Genomic DNA, 17899 nt, shown 5'->3' with positions numbered 1-17899 from the left:
CACACCCCATGTACACTATATACACACACACACATAGCAGAAACCTGGTCATGGACAGGCAAGAGTCAGGGATGTAGCGGGAGGTCACACACAGGCAGAAAGGAAATAAATAATAATTCTTTATATAGCGCACAGATTACGCATACATAAAGCTTGTCATATGGGTCTTAGAGGCCTAAAGCACATGGATCCTGCAGGGGACACAGGAGGGCGGTCGCCAGCGCCAATTAGGGTGATGCCACACGTGGCGTTTTGGTCCGTTTTTAAGCACCCTGTCAAAAACGGATGCGTTTTTTAACGGATTGCTTAAAAACGGACCAAAAACGGTTTCAAAACGCCACGTGTGGCATCACCCTAGTCGGTGCGCTGGTCCTTTAAATATTTAAAAGATGGCACGCACGTTCCCGAGTGTGGAGACTTCCGCTGGAGTGCAGAGCAGTAAGACGCGGGGCACAGGAGGGTACACCGGGGCGCCTGAGGTCCAGGGGGCACAGGAGGGTACGCGGGGGCGCCTGAGGTCCAGGGGGCACAGGAGGGTACACGGGGGCGCCTGAGGTCCAGGGGGCACAGGAGGGTACGCGGGGGCGCCTGTGGTCCAGGGGGCACAGGAGGGTACACGGGGGCGCCTGCGGTCCAGGGGGCACAGGAGGGTACACGGGGGCACAGAAGGGTACACGGGGGCGCCTGAGGTCCAGGGGGCACAGGAGGGTACACGGGGGCGCCTGCGGTCCAGGGGGCACAGAAGGGTACACGGGGGCGCCTGCGGTCCAGGGGGCACAGGAGGGTACACGGGGGCGCCTGCGGTCCAGGGGGCACAGGAGGGTACACGGGTGCGCCTGCGGTCCAGGGGGCACAGAAGGGTACACGGGTGCGCCTGCGGTCCAGGGGGCACAGGAGGGTACACGGGGGCGCCTGAGGTCCAGGGGGCACAGGAGGGTACACGGGACGCCTGAGGTCCAGGGGGCACAGGAGGGTACGCGGGTGCGCCTGAGGTCCAGGGGGCACAGGAGGGTACATGGGGCGCCTGCGGTCCAGGGGGCACAGGAGGGTACACGGGGCGCCTGAGGTCCAGGGGGCACAGGAGGGTACACGGGTGCGCCTGAGGTCCAGGGGGCACAGGAGGGTACACGGGTGCGCCTGCGGTCCAGGGGGCACAGGAGGGTACACGGTGCGCCTGTGGTCCAGGGGGCACAGGAGGGTACACGGGTGCGCCTGAGGTCCAGGGGGCACAGGAGGGTACACGGGTGCGCCTGCGGTCCAGGGGGCACAGGAGGGTACACGGTGCGCCTGTGGTCCAGGGGGCACAGGAGGGTACACGGGGGCGCCTGAGGTCCAGGGGGCACAGGAGGGTACACGGGTGCGCCTGAGGTCCAGGGGGCACAGGAGGGTACACGGGTGCGCCTGCGGTCCAGGGGGCACAGGAGGGTACACGTCATGTAGAGAAACCAAAGTGGTCATCTGAAAAGCCATTCCAAAGACTGAGCATAGTCTGGTCTCAGGCTCTTTCAAAGATTCGCAATGACATCGCAATTTCTCTTTCCTTGATTTGCACGTCTTTGATTCCGTTTACTTCCTGAGCGGTGTGATGCCTGGAGATTCACTTCTTGTTTGTACTTGTGTATAATTGTTTGTCTGATTTATAAAGACTTTCTCATGGTCTACACAAAGAGGCAGTGGGACACATTTACTTACCCGGCCGATGGAGTTACCAAAATACGGAGTGTCCGACGAGGATGCACTCCAGCACGTTGCACTAAGATTGTGCACCTGATATCCTGCATGTGTCACTTCCCCGCTCAGGTCCCCGGAGTTCACCTTCTTCTTCCTGGTGCATGTAAGTGCATTGTCCGTGTATAATGTGCTGTGCGGGGAGTCACTAAGATCCTGCCCCCGATATCCTGCATGTGTCACTTCCCCCTCAGGTCCCCGGAGTTCACCTTCTTCTTCCTGGTGCATTGTCCGTGTATAATGCGCTGTGCGGGGAATCACTTAGATCCTGCACCCGATATCCTGCATGTGTCGCTTCCCCGCTCAGGTCCCTGGAGTTCACCTTCTTCTTCCTGGTGCATGTAAGTGCATAGTCCGTGTATAATGCGCTGTGCGGGGAGTCACTAAGATCATGTACCCGATATCCTGCATGTGTCGCTTCCCCGCTCAGGTCCCCGGAGTTCACCTTCTTCTTCCTGGTGCATGTAAGTGCATTGTCCGTGTATAATGCGCTGTGCGGGGAGTCACTAAGATCCTGCACCCGATATCCTGCATGTGCTGCTTCCCCGCTCAGGTCCCCGGAGTTCACCTTCTTCTTCCTGGTGCATGTAAGTGCATTGTCCGTGTATAATGCGCTGTGCGGGGAGTCACTAAGATCCTGCGCCCGATATCCTGCATGTGTCGCTTCCCCGCTCAGGTCCCCGGAGTTTACCTTCTTCTTCCTGGTGCATGTAAGTGCATTGTCCGTGTATAATGTGCTGTGCGGGGAGTCACTAAGATCCTGCACCCGATATCCTGCATGTGTCGCTTCCCTGCTCAGGTCCCTGGAGTTCACCTTCTTCCTGGTGCATGTAAGTGCATTGTCTGTGTATAATGTGCTGTGCGGGGAGTCACTAAGATCCTGCACCCGATATCCTGCATGTGTCACTTCCCCGCTCAGGTCCCCGGAGTTCACCTTCTTCTTCCTGGTGCATGTAAGTGCATTGTCCGTGTATAATGCGCTGTGCGGGGAGTCACTAAGATACTGCACCCGATATCCTGCATGTGTCGCTTCCCCGCTCAGGTCCCCGGAGTTCACCTTCTTATTCCTGGTGCATGTAAGTGCATTGTCTGTGTATAATGCGCTGTGCAGGGAGTCACTAAGATCCTGCACCCGATATCCTGCATGTGTCGCTTCCCCGCTCAGGTCCCTGGAGTTCACCTTCTTCTTCCTGGTGCATGTGAGTGCATTGTCCGTGTATAATGCGCTGTGCTGGGAGTCACTAAGATCCTGCGCCCGATATCCTGCATGTGTCTCTTCCCCGCTCAGGTCCCTGGAGTTCACCTTCTTCTTCCTGGTGCATGTAATTGCATTGTCCGTGTATAATGCGCTGTGCAGGGAGTCACTAAGATCCTGCACCCGATATCCTGCATGTGTCGCTTCCCCGCTCAGGTCCCTGGAGTTCACCTTCTTCTTCCTGGTGCATGTGAGTGCATTGTCCGTGTATAATGCGCTGTGCGGGGAGTCACTAAGATCCTGCGACCGATATCCTGCATGTGTCGCTTCCCCGCTCAGGTCCCTGGAGTTCACCTTCTTCTTCCTGGTGCATGTAAGTGCATTGTCCGTGTATAATGCCCTGTGCTGGGAGTCACTAAGATCCTGCACCTGATATCATGCATGTGTCACTTCCCCGCTCAGGTCCCTGGAGTTCACCTTCTTCTTCCTGGTGCATGTAAGTGCATTGTCTGTGTATAATGCGCTGTGCGGGGAGTCACTAAGATCCTGCGACCGATATCCTGCATGTGTCGCTTCCCCGCTCAGGTCCCCGGAGTTCACCTTCTTCTTCCTGGTGCATGTAAGTGCATTGTCCGTGTATAATGCGCTGTGCGGGGAGTCACTAAGATCCTGCGCCCGATATCCTGCATGTGTCGCTTCCCCGCTCAGGTCCCTGGAGTTCACCTTCTTCTTCCTGGTGCATGTAAGTGCATTGTCCGTGTATAATGCGCTGTGCGGGGAGTCACTAAGATCCTGCACCCGATATCCTGCATGTGTCGCTTCCCCGCTCAGGTCCCCGGAGTTCACCTTCTTCTTCCTGGTGCATGTAACAACACAATTTAAAAGTTAAATCCCGCGCTCAGTTCGAATCAGTCGGATGGTCCAACAGCAGGCCCCCAGATTTCTGTCGCATGAAAGCCAGTGTATGAAAATCCGATCGCAAATCGCAAAATCCCCTTCTAAAAACCTGTTCCAGCCTTGCCCGTCATATGAGCTGCCCCCAATAGTTTGAAGGCAAAGTAATCTCAGTGTATGGAAACTTTTGACTTTGCAGAAAGTAATAAAAAGGCCTTAAAATTCTCTCTCATTATTCTGGCATAAGGTCTATGCTGATTTCAATTAATACATGTTTTCCTGTACAGGGGATGGGAACTTTTTGTCATAAATGAGGAACAGTAATCAGACAGTGAAGCGCAGACCTCTGAGACATCAGCCCCGATCAGTTTGACCCAATGGTCTCTGGTACAAAAATAGTTTTATTTATCAGTATAATTACATGACGTCACACATTGCGAGCGGCCGTGTAACCGGAGCAGTGTAAGCCAGCCCTCGCCATTAGTAAGTGTATTGTACCGTTACGTTTCCCTTTGTTCACCTGGATGCTGGTGACGCCACGCCCCACTGGCTTAGTCTGGAAACATGGTTAGTTCGTTAATCACATTCGTTAGGCGGTTAATGTGGTCCCTCCCCCTTTGCCCTGCAGGAAGACGTAGCACGCTGTCAGGCGCAGTGCGAGGGGGCACGTATATGGCAGCATTTATTCGGCAGTGTCTGCTGTTTTGCACAATTCATGGAGCAGCTATTTCCTCCGAGTGTAGAGACCGCAGAGTCGCAGCACGGAGATGGCGCTCCTCAGCCTCCGCCTCCTTATTCCCTTTCTTGCAGTCTCCTCCACTGACTCCTACTTCTTATCTTCACCCCTTAGGTTCCATAGCTCATGGCGCTGTCACAACGTGAGCCACACCGAGGTTCACAGCGGCTTCCTTGAAGTCTGGATCCGGACACTCAGTTCTGACAGCTGTTGCGGAGTGGCGAGTGTGCGCAGGAGGCTGTTCTCATGCTCCAGGGCGCTGTTACGCTCCGTCAGGTCCTTAATCTGTTCACGTAACGCCTCCACCTCCTCACGGACAGCAAAGAGAAGATGAGTCTTCACCAGGTCCTGAGAGCAAAGAGACACAAGAGTCACAAGACTAGGAATAGTATATACAGGACGGGGTGTAGTGTATATATAATGTACAGGAATAGTATATACAGGACGGGGTGTAGGGTATATATAATGTACAGGAATAGTATATACAGGACGGGGTGTAGTGTATATATAATGTACAGGAATAGTATATACAGGACCGGGTGTAGCGTATATATAATGTACAGGAATAGTATATACAGGACGGGGTGTAGTGTATATATAATGTACAGGAATAGTATATACAGGACGGGGTGTAGTGTATATATAATGTACAGGGATAGTATATACAGGACGGGGTGTAGTGTATATATAATGTACAGGAATAGTATATACAGGACGGGGTGTAGTGTATATATAATGTACAGGAATAGTATATACAGGACGGGGTGTAGTGTATATATAATGTACAGGAATAGTATATACAGGGCGGGGTGTAGCGTATATATAATGTACAGGAATAGTATATACAGGACGGGGTGTAGCGTATATATAGTGTACAGGAATAGTATATACAGGACGGGGTGTAGTGTATATATAATGTACAGGAATAGTATATACAGGGCGGGGTGTAGCGTATATATAATGTACAGGAATAGTATATACAGGACGGGGTGTAGTGTATATATAATGTACAGGAATAGTATATACAGGACGGGGTGTAGTGTATATATAATGTACAGGAATAGTATATACAGGACGGGGGTGTAGTGTATATATAATGTACAGGGATAGTATATACAGGACGGGGTGTAGCGTATATATAATGTACAGGAATAGTATATACAGGAGGGGGTGTAGTGTATATATAATGTACAGGAATAGTATATACAGGACAGGGGTGTAGCGTATATATAATGTACAGGAATAGTATATACAGGACGGGGTGTAGTGTATATATAATGTACAGGAATAGTATATACAGGACGGGGTGTAGCGTATATATAGTGTACAGGAATAGTATATACAGGACGGGGTGTAGTGTATATATAATGTACAGGAATAGTATATACAGGACGGGGTGTAGTGTATATATAATGTACAGGAATAGTATATACAGGACGGGGTGTAGTGTATATATAGTGTACAGGAATAGTATATACAGGACGGGGTGTAGTGTATATATAATGTACAGGTATAGTATATACAGGACGGGGTGTAGTGTATATAATGTACAGGAATAGTATATACAGGACGGGGTGTAGTGTATATATAGTGTACAGGAATAGTATATACAGGACGGGGTGTAGCGTATATATAATGTACAGGAATAGTATATACAGGACGGGGTGTAGGGTATATATAATGTACAGGAATAGTATATACAGGACGGGGTGTAGTGTATATATAATGTACAGGAATAGTATATATAGGACGGGGTGTAGTGTATATATAATGTACAGGAATAGTATATACAGGACGGGGTGTAGTGTATATATAGTGTACAGGAATAGTATATACAGGACGGGGTGTAGCGTATATATAATGTACAGGAATAGTATATACAGGACGCGGTGTAGTGTATATATAGTGTACAGGAATAGTATATACAGGACGGGGTGTAGTGTATATATAGTGTACAGGAATAGTATATACAGGACGGGGTGTAGTGTATATATAATGTACAGGAATAGTATATACAGGACGGGGTGTAGGGTATATATAATGTACAGGAATAGTATATACAGGACGCGGTGTAGGGTATATATAATGTACAGGAATAGTATATACAGGACGGGGTGTAGGGTATATATAATGTACAGGAATAGTATATATACAGGACGGGGTGTAGTGTATATATAATGTACAGGAATAGTATATACAGGACGGGGTGTAGCGTATATATAATGTACAGGAATAGTATATACAGGACGGGGTGTAGCGTATATATAGTGTACAGGAATAGTATATACAGGACGGGGTGTAGCGTATATATAATGTACAGGAATAGTATATACAGGACGGGGTGTAGCGTATATATAATGTACAGGAATAGTATATACAGGACGGGGTGTAGTGTATATATAATGTACAGGAATAGTATATATAGGACGGGGTGTAGTGTATATATAATGTACAGGAATAGTATATACAGGACGGGGTGTAGTGTATATATAATGTACAGGAATAGTATATATAGGACGGGGTGTAGTGTATATATAATGTACAGGAATAGTATATACAGGACGGGGTGCAGTGTATCTATAATGTACAGGAATAGTATATACAGGACGGGGTGTAGTGTATATATAATGTACAGGAATAGTATATACAGGACAGGGGTGTAGCGTATATATAATGTACAGGAATAGTATATACAGGACGGGGGGTAGTGTATATATAATGTACAGGAATAGTATATACAGGACGGGGTGTAGTGTATATATAATGTACAGGAATAGTATATACAGGAGGGGGTGTAGCGTATATATAATGTACAGGAATAGTATATACAGGACGGGGGTGTAGCGTATATATAATGTACAGGAATAGTATATACAGGACGGGGTGTAGTATATATATAATGTACAGGAATAGTATATACAGGACGGGGTGTAGCGTATATATAATGTACAGGAATAGTATATACAGGACGGGGTGTAGCGTATATATAATGTACAGGAATAGTATATACAGGACGGGGTGTAGTGTGTATATAATGTACAGGAATAGTATATACAGGACGGGGTGTAGCGTATATATAATGTACAGGAATAGTATATACAGGACGGGGTGTAGTGTATATATAATGTACAGGAATAGTATATATAGGACGGGGTGTAGTGTATATATAATGTACAGGAATAGTATATACAGGACGGGGTGTAGCGTATATATAATGTACAGGAATAGTATATACAGGACGGGGTGTAGTGTATATATAATGTACAGGAATAGTATATACAGGACGGGGTGTAGCGTATATATAATGTACAGGAATAGTATATACAGGACGGGGGGTAGTGTATATATAATGTACAGGAATAGTATATACAGGACGGGGGGTAGTGTATATATAGTGTACAGGAATAGTATATACAGGACGGGGTGTAGCGTATATATAATGTACAGGAATAGTATATACAGGACGGGTGTAGTGTATATATAATGTACAGGAATAGTATATACAGGACGGGGTGTAGCGTATATATAATGTACAGGAATAGTATATACAGGACGGGGTGTAGTGTATATATAATGTACAGGAATAGTATATACAGGACGGGGTGTAGTGTATATATAATGTACAGGAATAGTATATACAGGACGGGGTGTAGTGTATATATAATGTACAGGAATAGTATATACAGGACGGGGTGTAGTGTATATATAATGTACAGGGATAGTATATACAGGAGGGGGTGTAGTGTATCTATAATGTACAGGAATAGTATATACAGGACGGGGTGTAGCGTATATATAATGTACAGGAATAGTATATACAGGACGGGTGTAGTGTATATATAATGTACAGGAATAGTATATACAGGACGCGGTGTAGTGTATATAATGTACAGGAATAGTATATACAGGACGGGGTGTAGTGTATATATAATGTACAGGAATAGTATATACAGGACGGGGTGCAGTGTATATATAATGTACAGGAATAGTATATACAGGACGGGGTGTAGTGTATATATAGTGTACAGGAATAGTATATACAGGACGGGGTGTAGTATATATAGTGTACAGGAATAGTATATACAGGACGGGGTGTAGTATATATAATGTACAGGAATAGTATATACAGGACGGGGTGTAGCGTATATATAATGTACAGGAATAGTATATACAGGACGGGGTGTAGTGTATATATAGTGTACAGGAATAGTATATACAGGACGGGGTGTAGTGTATATATAATGTACAGGTATAGTATATACAGGACGGGGTGTAGTGTATATATAATGTACAGGAATAGTACATACAGGACGGGGTGTAGCGTATATATAATGTACAGGAATAGTATATACAGGACGGGGTGTAGTGTATATATAGTGTACAGGAATAGTATATACAGGACGGGGTGTAGTGTATATAATGTACAGGTATAGTATATACAGGACGGGGGTGTAGCGTATATATAATGTACAGGAATAGTATATACAGGACGGGGTGTAGCGTATATATAATGTACTGGAATAGTATATACAGGACGGGGTGTAGCGTATATATAATGTACAGGAATAGTATATACAGGACGGGGTGTAGCGTATATATAATGTACAGGAATAGTATATACAGGACGGGGTGTAGCGTATATACAATGTACAGGTATAGTATATACAGGACGGGGGTGTAGCGTATATAATGTACAGGTATAGTATATACAGGAGGGGGTGTAGTGTATATATAATGTACAGGAATAGTATATACAGGAGGGGGTGTAGTGTATATATAATGTACAGGAATAGTATATACAGGAGGGGGTGTAGTGTATATATAATGTACAGGAATAGTATATACAGGACGGGGTGTAGCGTATATACAATGTACAGGAATAGTATATACAGGACGGGTGTAGTATATATAATGTATAGGAATAGTATATACAGGACGGGGTGTAGTGTATATATAATGTACAGGAATAGTATATACAGGACGGGGTGTAGTGTATATATAATGTACAGGAATAGTATATACAGGACGGGGTGTAGTGTATATATAATGTACAGGAATAGTATATACAGGACGGGGTGTAGTGTATATATAATGTACAGGAATAGTATATACAGGACGGGGTGTAGCGTATATATAATGTACAGGTATAGTATATACAGGACGGGGTGTAGTGTATATATAATGTACAGGAATAGTACATACAGGACGGGGTGTAGCGTATATATAATGTACAGGAATAGTATATACAGGACGGGGTGTAGCGTATATATAATGTACAGGAATAGTATATATAGGACGGGGTGTAGTGTATATATAGTGTACAGGAATAGTATATACAGGACGGGGTGTAGTGTATATATAGTGTACAGGAATAGTATATACAGGACGGGGTATAGTGTATATAATGTACAGGTATAGTATATACAGGACGGGGGTGTAGCGTATATATAATGTACAGGAATAGTATATACAGGACGGGGTGTAGCGTATATATAATGTACTGGAATAGTATATACAGGACGGGGTGTAGCGTATATATAATGTACAGGAATAGTATATACAGGACGGGGTGTAGCGTATATATAATGTACAGGAATAGTATATACAGGACGGGGTGTAGCGTATATACAATGTACAGGTATAGTATATACAGGACGGGGGTGTAGCGTATATATAATGTACAGGAATAGTATATACAGGACGGGGTGTAGCGTATATATAATGTACAGGAATAGTATATACAGGACGGGGTGTAGCGTATATATAATGTACAGGAATAGTATATACAGGACGGGGTGTAGTGTATATATAATGTACAGGAATAGTATATACAGGACGGGGTGTAGTGTATATATAATGTACAGGAATAGTATATACAGGACGGGGTGTAGTGTATATATAATGTACAGGAATAGTATATACAGGACGGGGTGTAGTGTATATATAATGTACAGGAATAGTGTATACAGGACGGGGTGTAGTGTATATATAATGTACAGGAATAGTATATACAGGACGGGGTGTAGTGTATATATAATGTACAGGAATAGTATATACAGGACGGGGTGTAGTGTATATATAATGTACAGGAATAGTATATACAGGACGGGGTGTAGTGTATATATAATGTACAGGAATAGTATATACAGGACGGGGTGTAGTGTATATATATATAATGTACAGGAATAGTATATACAGGAGGGGGTGTAGTGTATATAATGTACAGGTATAGTATATACAGGACGGGGTGTAGTGTATATATAATGTACAGGAATAGTATATACAGGACGGGGTGTAGTGTATATATAATGTACAGGAATAGTATATACAGGACGGGGTGTAGTGTATATATAATGTACAGGAATAGTATATACAGGACGGGGTGTAGTGTATATATATATAATGTACAGGAATAGTATATACAGGAGGGGGTGTAGTGTATATAATGTACAGGTATAGTATATACAGGACGGGGTGTAGTGTATATAATGTACAGGAATAGTATATACAGGACGGGGTGTAGTGTATATATAATGTACAGGAATAGTATATACAGGACGGGGTGTAGCGTATATATAATGTACAGGAATAGTATATACAGGACGGGGTGTAGCGTATATAATGTACAGGAATAGTATATACAGGGCGGGGTGTAGCGTATATATAATGTACAGGAATAGTATATACAGGACGGGGTGTAGTGTATATATAATGTACAGGAATAGTATATACAGGACGGGGTGTAGTGTATATATAATGTACAGGAATAGTATATACAGGACGGGGTGTAGTGTATATATAATGTACAGGAATAGTATATACAGGACGGGGTGTAGCGTATATATAATGTACAGGAATAGTATATACAGGAGGGGGTGTAGTGTATATATAATGTACAGGTATAGTATATACAGGGCGGGGTGTAGTGTATATATAATGTACAGGAATAGTATATACAGGACGGGGTGTAGTGTATATATAGTGTACAGGAATAGTATATACAGGACGGGGTGTAGCGTATATATAGTGTACAGGAATAGTATATACAGGACGGGGTGTAGCGTATATATAATGTACAGGAATAGTATATACAGGACGGGGTGTAGTGTATATATATATATAATGTACAGGAATAGTATATACAGGACGGGGTGTAGTGTATATATAATGTACAGGGATAGTATATACAGGACGGGGTGTAGTGTATATATAATGTACAGGAATAGTATATACAGGACAGGGGTAGTGTATATATAATGTACAGGGATAGTATATACAGGAGGGGGTGTAGCGTATATATAATGTACAGGAATAGTATATACAGGACGGGGTGTAGCGTATATATAATGTACAGGGATAGTATATACAGGACGGGGTGTAGTGTATATATAATGTACTGGAATAGTATATACAGGACGGGGTGTAGTGTATATATAATGTACAGGAATAGTATATACAGGACGAGGTGTAGCGTATATATAATGTACAGGGATAGTATATACAGGACGGGGTGTAGCGTATATATAATGTACTGGAATAGTATATACAGGACGGGGTGTAGTGTATATATAATGTACTGGAATAGTATATACAGGACGGGGTGTAGCGTATATATAATGTACAGGAATAGTATATACAGGACGGGGTGTAGTGTATATATAATGTACAGGAATAGTATATACAGGACGGGGTGTAGTGTATATATAATGTACAGGAATAGTATATACAGGACGGGGTGTAGTGTATATATAATGTACAGGAATAGTATATACAGGACGGGGTGTAGCGTATATATAGTGTACAAGAATAGTGTATACAGGACGGGGGTGTAGCGTATATATAATGTACAGTAATAGTATATACAGGACGGGGTGTAGTGTATATATAATGTACAGGAATAGTATATACAGGACGGGGTGTAGTGTATATATAATGTACAGGAATAGTATATACAGGACGGGGTGTAGCGTATATATAATGTACAGGAATAGTATATACAGGACGGGGTGTAGTGTATATATAATGTACAGGAATAGTATATACAGGACGGGGTGTAGTGTATATATAATGTACAGGAATAGTATATACAGGACGGGGTGTAGCGTATATATAATGTACAGGAATAGTATATACAGGACGGGGTGTAGTGTATATATAATGTACAGGAATAGTATATACAGGAGGGGGTGTAGTGTATATAATGTACAGGAATAGTATATACAGGACGGGGTGTAGTGTATATATATATAATGTACAGGAATAGTATATACAGGACGGGGTGTAGCGTATATATAATGTACAGGAATAGTATATACAGGACGGGGTGTAGTGTATATATAATGTACAGGAATAGTATATACAGGACGGGGTGTAGTGTATATATAATGTACAGGTATAGTATATACAGGGCGGGGTGTAGTGTATATATAATGTACAGGAATAGTATATACAGGACGGGGTGTAGCGTATATATAATGTACAGGAATAGTATATACAGGACGGGGTGTAGCGTATATATAATGTACAGGAATAGTATATACAGGACGGGGTGTAGTGTATATATATAATGTACAGGAATAGTATATACAGGACGGGGTGTAGCGTATATATAATGTACAGGAATAGTATATACAGGACGGGGTGTAGCGTATATATAATGTACAGGAATAGTATATACAGGACGGGGTGTAGTGTATATATAATGTACAGGAATAGTATATACAGGACGGGGTGTAGTGTATATATAATGTACAGGAATAGTATATACAGGACGGGGTGTAGCGTATATATAATGTACAGGAATAGTATATACAGGACGGGGTGTAGTGTATATATAATGTACAGGGATAGTATATACAGGACGGGGTGTAGCGTATATATAATGTACAGGAATAGTATATACAGGACGGGGTGTAGTGTATATATAATGTACAGGAATAGTATATACAGGACGGGGTGTAGCGTATATATAATGTACAGGAATAGTATATACAGGACGGGGTGTAGTGTATATATAATGTACAGGGATAGTATATACAGGAGGGGGTGTAGCGTATATATAATGTACAGGAATAGTATATACAGGACGGGGTGTAGTGTATATATAATGTACAGGAATAGTATATACAGGACGGGGTGTAGTGTATATATAATGTACAGGAATAGTATATACAGGACGGGGTGTAGCGTATATATAATGTACAGGAATAGTATATACAGGACGGGGTGTAGTGTATATACAATGTACAGGAATAGTATATACAGGACGGGGTGTAGTGTATATATAATGTACAGGAATAGTATATACAGGACGGGGTGTAGCGTACATATAATGTACAGGAATAGTATATACAGGACGGGGTGTAGCGTATATATAATGTACAGGAATAGTATATACAGGACGGGGTGTAGTGTATATATAATGTACAGGAATAGTATATACAGGACGGGGTGTAGTGTATATATAATGTACAGGGATAGTATATACAGGACGGGGGGTAGTGTATATATAATGTACAGGAATAGTATATACAGGACGGGGTGTAGTGTATATATAATGTACAGGAATAGTATATACAGGACGGGGTGTAGCGTATATATAATGTACAGGAATAGTATATACAGGACGGGGTGTAGCGTATATATAATGTACAGGAATAGTATATACAGGACGGGGTGTAGCGTATATATAATGTACAGGAATAGTATATATAGGACGGGGTGTAGTGTATATATAATGTACAGGAATAGTATATACAGGACGGGGTGTAGTGTATATATAATGTACAGGAATAGTATATACAGGACGGGGTGTAGTGTATATATAATGTACAGGAATAGTATATACAGGACGGGGTGTAGTGTATATATAATGTACAGGAATAGTATATACAGGACGGGGTGTAGTGTATATATAATGTACAGGAATAGTATATACAGGACGGGGTGTAGCGTATATATAATGTACAGGAATAGTATATACAGGACGGGGTGTAGCGTATATATAATGTACAGGAATAGTATATACAGGACGGGGTGTAGCGTATATATAATGTACAGGAATAGTATATACAGGACGGGGTGTAGTGTATATATAATGTACAGGAATAGTATATACAGGACGGGGTGTAGTGTATATATAATGTACAGGAATAGTATATACAGGACGGGGTATAGTGTATATATAATGTACAGGAATAGTATATACAGGACGGGGTGTAGTGTATATATAATGTACAGGTATAGTATATACAGGACGGGGTGTAGTGTATATATAATGTACAGGAATAGTATATACAGGACGGGGTGTAGCGTATATATAATGTACTGGAATAGTATATACAGGACGGGGTGTAGCGTATATATAATGTACAGGAATAGTATATACAGGACGGGGTGTAGCGTATATATAATGTACAGGAATAGTATATACAGGACGGGGTGTAGCGTATATATAATGTACAGGAATAGTATATACAGGACGGGGTGTAGCGTATATATAATGTACAGGAATAGTATATACAGGACGGGGTTTAGTGTATATATAATGTACAGGAATAGTATATACAGGACGGGGTGTAGTGTATATATAATGTACAGGAATAGTATATACAGGACGGGGTGTAGTGTATATATAATGTACAGGAATAGTATATACAGGACGGGGTGTAGTGTATATATAATGTACAGGAATAGTATATACAGGACGGGGTGTAGTGTATATATAATGTACAGGAATAGTATATACAGGACGGGGGGTAGTGTATATATAATGTACAGGAATAGTATATACAGGACGGGGTGTAGCGTATATATAGTGTACAGGAATAGTATATACAGGACGGGGTGTAGTGTATATATAATGTACAGGAATAGTATATACAGGAGGGGGTGTAGCGTATCTATAATGTACAGGAATAGTATATACAGGACGGGGTGTAGCGTATATATAATGTACAGGAATAGTATATACAGGACGGGGTGTAGCGTATATATAATGTACAGGAATAGTATATACAGGACGGGGTGTAGTGTATATATAATGTACAGGAATAGTATATACAGGACGGGGTGTAGTGTATATATAATGTACAGGGATAGTATATACAGGACGGGGTATAGTGTATATATAATGTACAGGAATAGTATATACAGGACCGGGTGTAGTGTATATATAATGTACAGGAATAGTATATACAGGACGGGGTGTAGTGTATATATAATGTACAGGAATAGTATATACAGGACGGGGTGTAGTGTATATATAATGTACAGGAATAGTATATACAGGACGGGGTGTAGTGTATATATAATGTACAGGGATAGTATATACAGGACGGGGTATAGTGTATATATAATGTACAGGAATAGTATATACAGGACGGGGTATAGTGTATATATAATGTACAGGAATAGTATATACAGGACGGGGTGTAGCGTATATATAATGTACAGGAATAGTATATACAGGACGGGGGTGTAGCGTATATATAATGTACAGGAATAGTATATACAGGACGGGGGTGTAGCGTATATATAATGTACAGGAATAGTATATACAGGACGGGGGTGTAGTGTATATATAATGTACAGGAATAGTATATACAGGACGGGGTGTAGTGTATATATAATGTACAGGTATAGTATATACAGGACGGGGTGTAGTGTATATATAATGTACAGGAATAGTATATACAGGACGGGGTGTAGTGTATATATAGTGTACAGGAATAGTATATACAGGAGGGGGTGTAGTGTATATATAATGTACAGGAATAGTATATACAGGAGGGGGTGTAGTGTATATATAATGTACAGGAATAGTATATACAGGACCGGGTGTAGCGTATATATAATGTACAGGAATAGTATATACAGGACGGGGTGTAGTGTATATATAGTGTACAGGAATAGTATATACAGGACGGGGTGTAGTGTATATATAATGTACAGGAATAGTATATACAGGACGGGGTGTAGCGTATATATAATGTACAGGAATAGTATATACAGGACGGGGTGTAGTGTATATATAATGTACAGGAATAGTATATACAGGACGGGGTGTAGTGTATATATAATGTACAGGAATAGTATATACAGGACGGGGTGTAGCGTATATATAGTGTACAGGAATAGTATATACAGGACGGGGTGTAGTGTATATATAATGTACAGGAATAGTATATACAGGAGGGGGTGTAGTGTATATATAATGTACAGGAATAGTATATACAGGACGGGGGTGTAGCGTATATACAATGTACAGGAATAGTATATACAGGACGGGGTGTAGCGTATATATAATGTACAGGAATAGTATATATACAGGACGGGGTGTAGTGTATATATAGTGTACAGGAATAGTATATACAGGACGGGGTGTAGTGTATATATAATGTACAGGAATAGTATATACAGGAGGGGGTGTAGTGTATATATAATGTACAGGAATAGTATATACAGGACGGGGGTGTAGCGTATATACAATGTACAGGAATAGTATATACAGGACGGGGTGTAGCGTATATATAATGTACAGGAATAGTATATACAGGAGGGGTGTAGCGTATATATAATGTACAGGAATAGTATATACAGGAGGGGGTGTAGTGTATATATAATGTACAGGAATAGTATATACAGGAGGGGGTGTAGTGTATATATAATGTACAGGAATAGTATATACAGGACCGGGTGTAGTGTATATATAGTGTACAGGAATAGTATATACAGGACGGGGTGTAGCGTATATATAATGTACAGGAATAGTATATACAGGACGGGGTGTAGTGTATATATAATGTACAGGAATAGTATATACAGGACGGGGTGTAGTGTATATATAATGTACAGGAATAGTATATACAGGACGGGGTGTAGCGTATATATAATGTACAGGAATAGTATATACAGGACGGGGTGTAGTGTATATATATAATGTACAGGAATAGTATATACAGGACGGGGTGCAGTGTATATATAATGTACAGGAATAGTATATACAGGAGGGGGTGTAGTGTATATATAATGTACAGGAATAGTATATACAGGACGGGGTATAGTGTATATATAATGTACAGGAATAGTATATACAGGACGGGGTGTAGTGTATATATAATGTACAGGAATAGTATATACAGGACGGGGTGTAGTGTATATAATGTACAGGTATAGTATATACAGGAGGGGGTGTAGTGTATATATAATGTACAGGAATAGTATATACAGGACGGGGTGTAGCGTATATATAATGTACAGGAATAGTATATATAGGACGGGGTGTAGTGTATATATAATGTACAGGAATAGTATATATAGGACGGGGTGTAGTGTATATATAATGT

General features: G+C 41.9%; 2 protein-coding genes across 2 annotated transcripts in view; one reads left to right on the top strand and one right to left on the bottom strand.

The window, feature by feature from the left end:
* The window catches only part of NYAP1 (neuronal tyrosine phosphorylated phosphoinositide-3-kinase adaptor 1), a 139893-nt gene that overhangs the window by 834 nt on the left and 121160 nt on the right, over nucleotides 1-17899 (top strand). The gene's annotated exons all lie outside the window — the stretch shown is intronic.
* Nucleotides 4182-17899, bottom strand: part of LOC140128377 (TSC22 domain family protein 4-like) — a 55484-nt gene continuing 41766 nt past the window's right edge. The window contains exon 5 of the mRNA XM_072150044.1: nucleotides 4182-4901. Within this exon, the coding sequence (XP_072006145.1) occupies nucleotides 4713-4901 (189 nt within the window). The 3' untranslated portion in view covers nucleotides 4182-4712. The remainder of the gene's footprint in view (nucleotides 4902-17899) is intronic.

The sequence above is a fragment of the Engystomops pustulosus genome, chromosome 4, assembly GCF_040894005.1.
Source record: "Engystomops pustulosus chromosome 4, aEngPut4.maternal, whole genome shotgun sequence".
Taxonomy (NCBI): domain Eukaryota; kingdom Metazoa; phylum Chordata; class Amphibia; order Anura; family Leptodactylidae; genus Engystomops; species Engystomops pustulosus.
The sequence above is the reverse complement of the archived record's forward strand: the minus strand, read 5'-3'. Positions and strand labels throughout refer to the sequence as shown.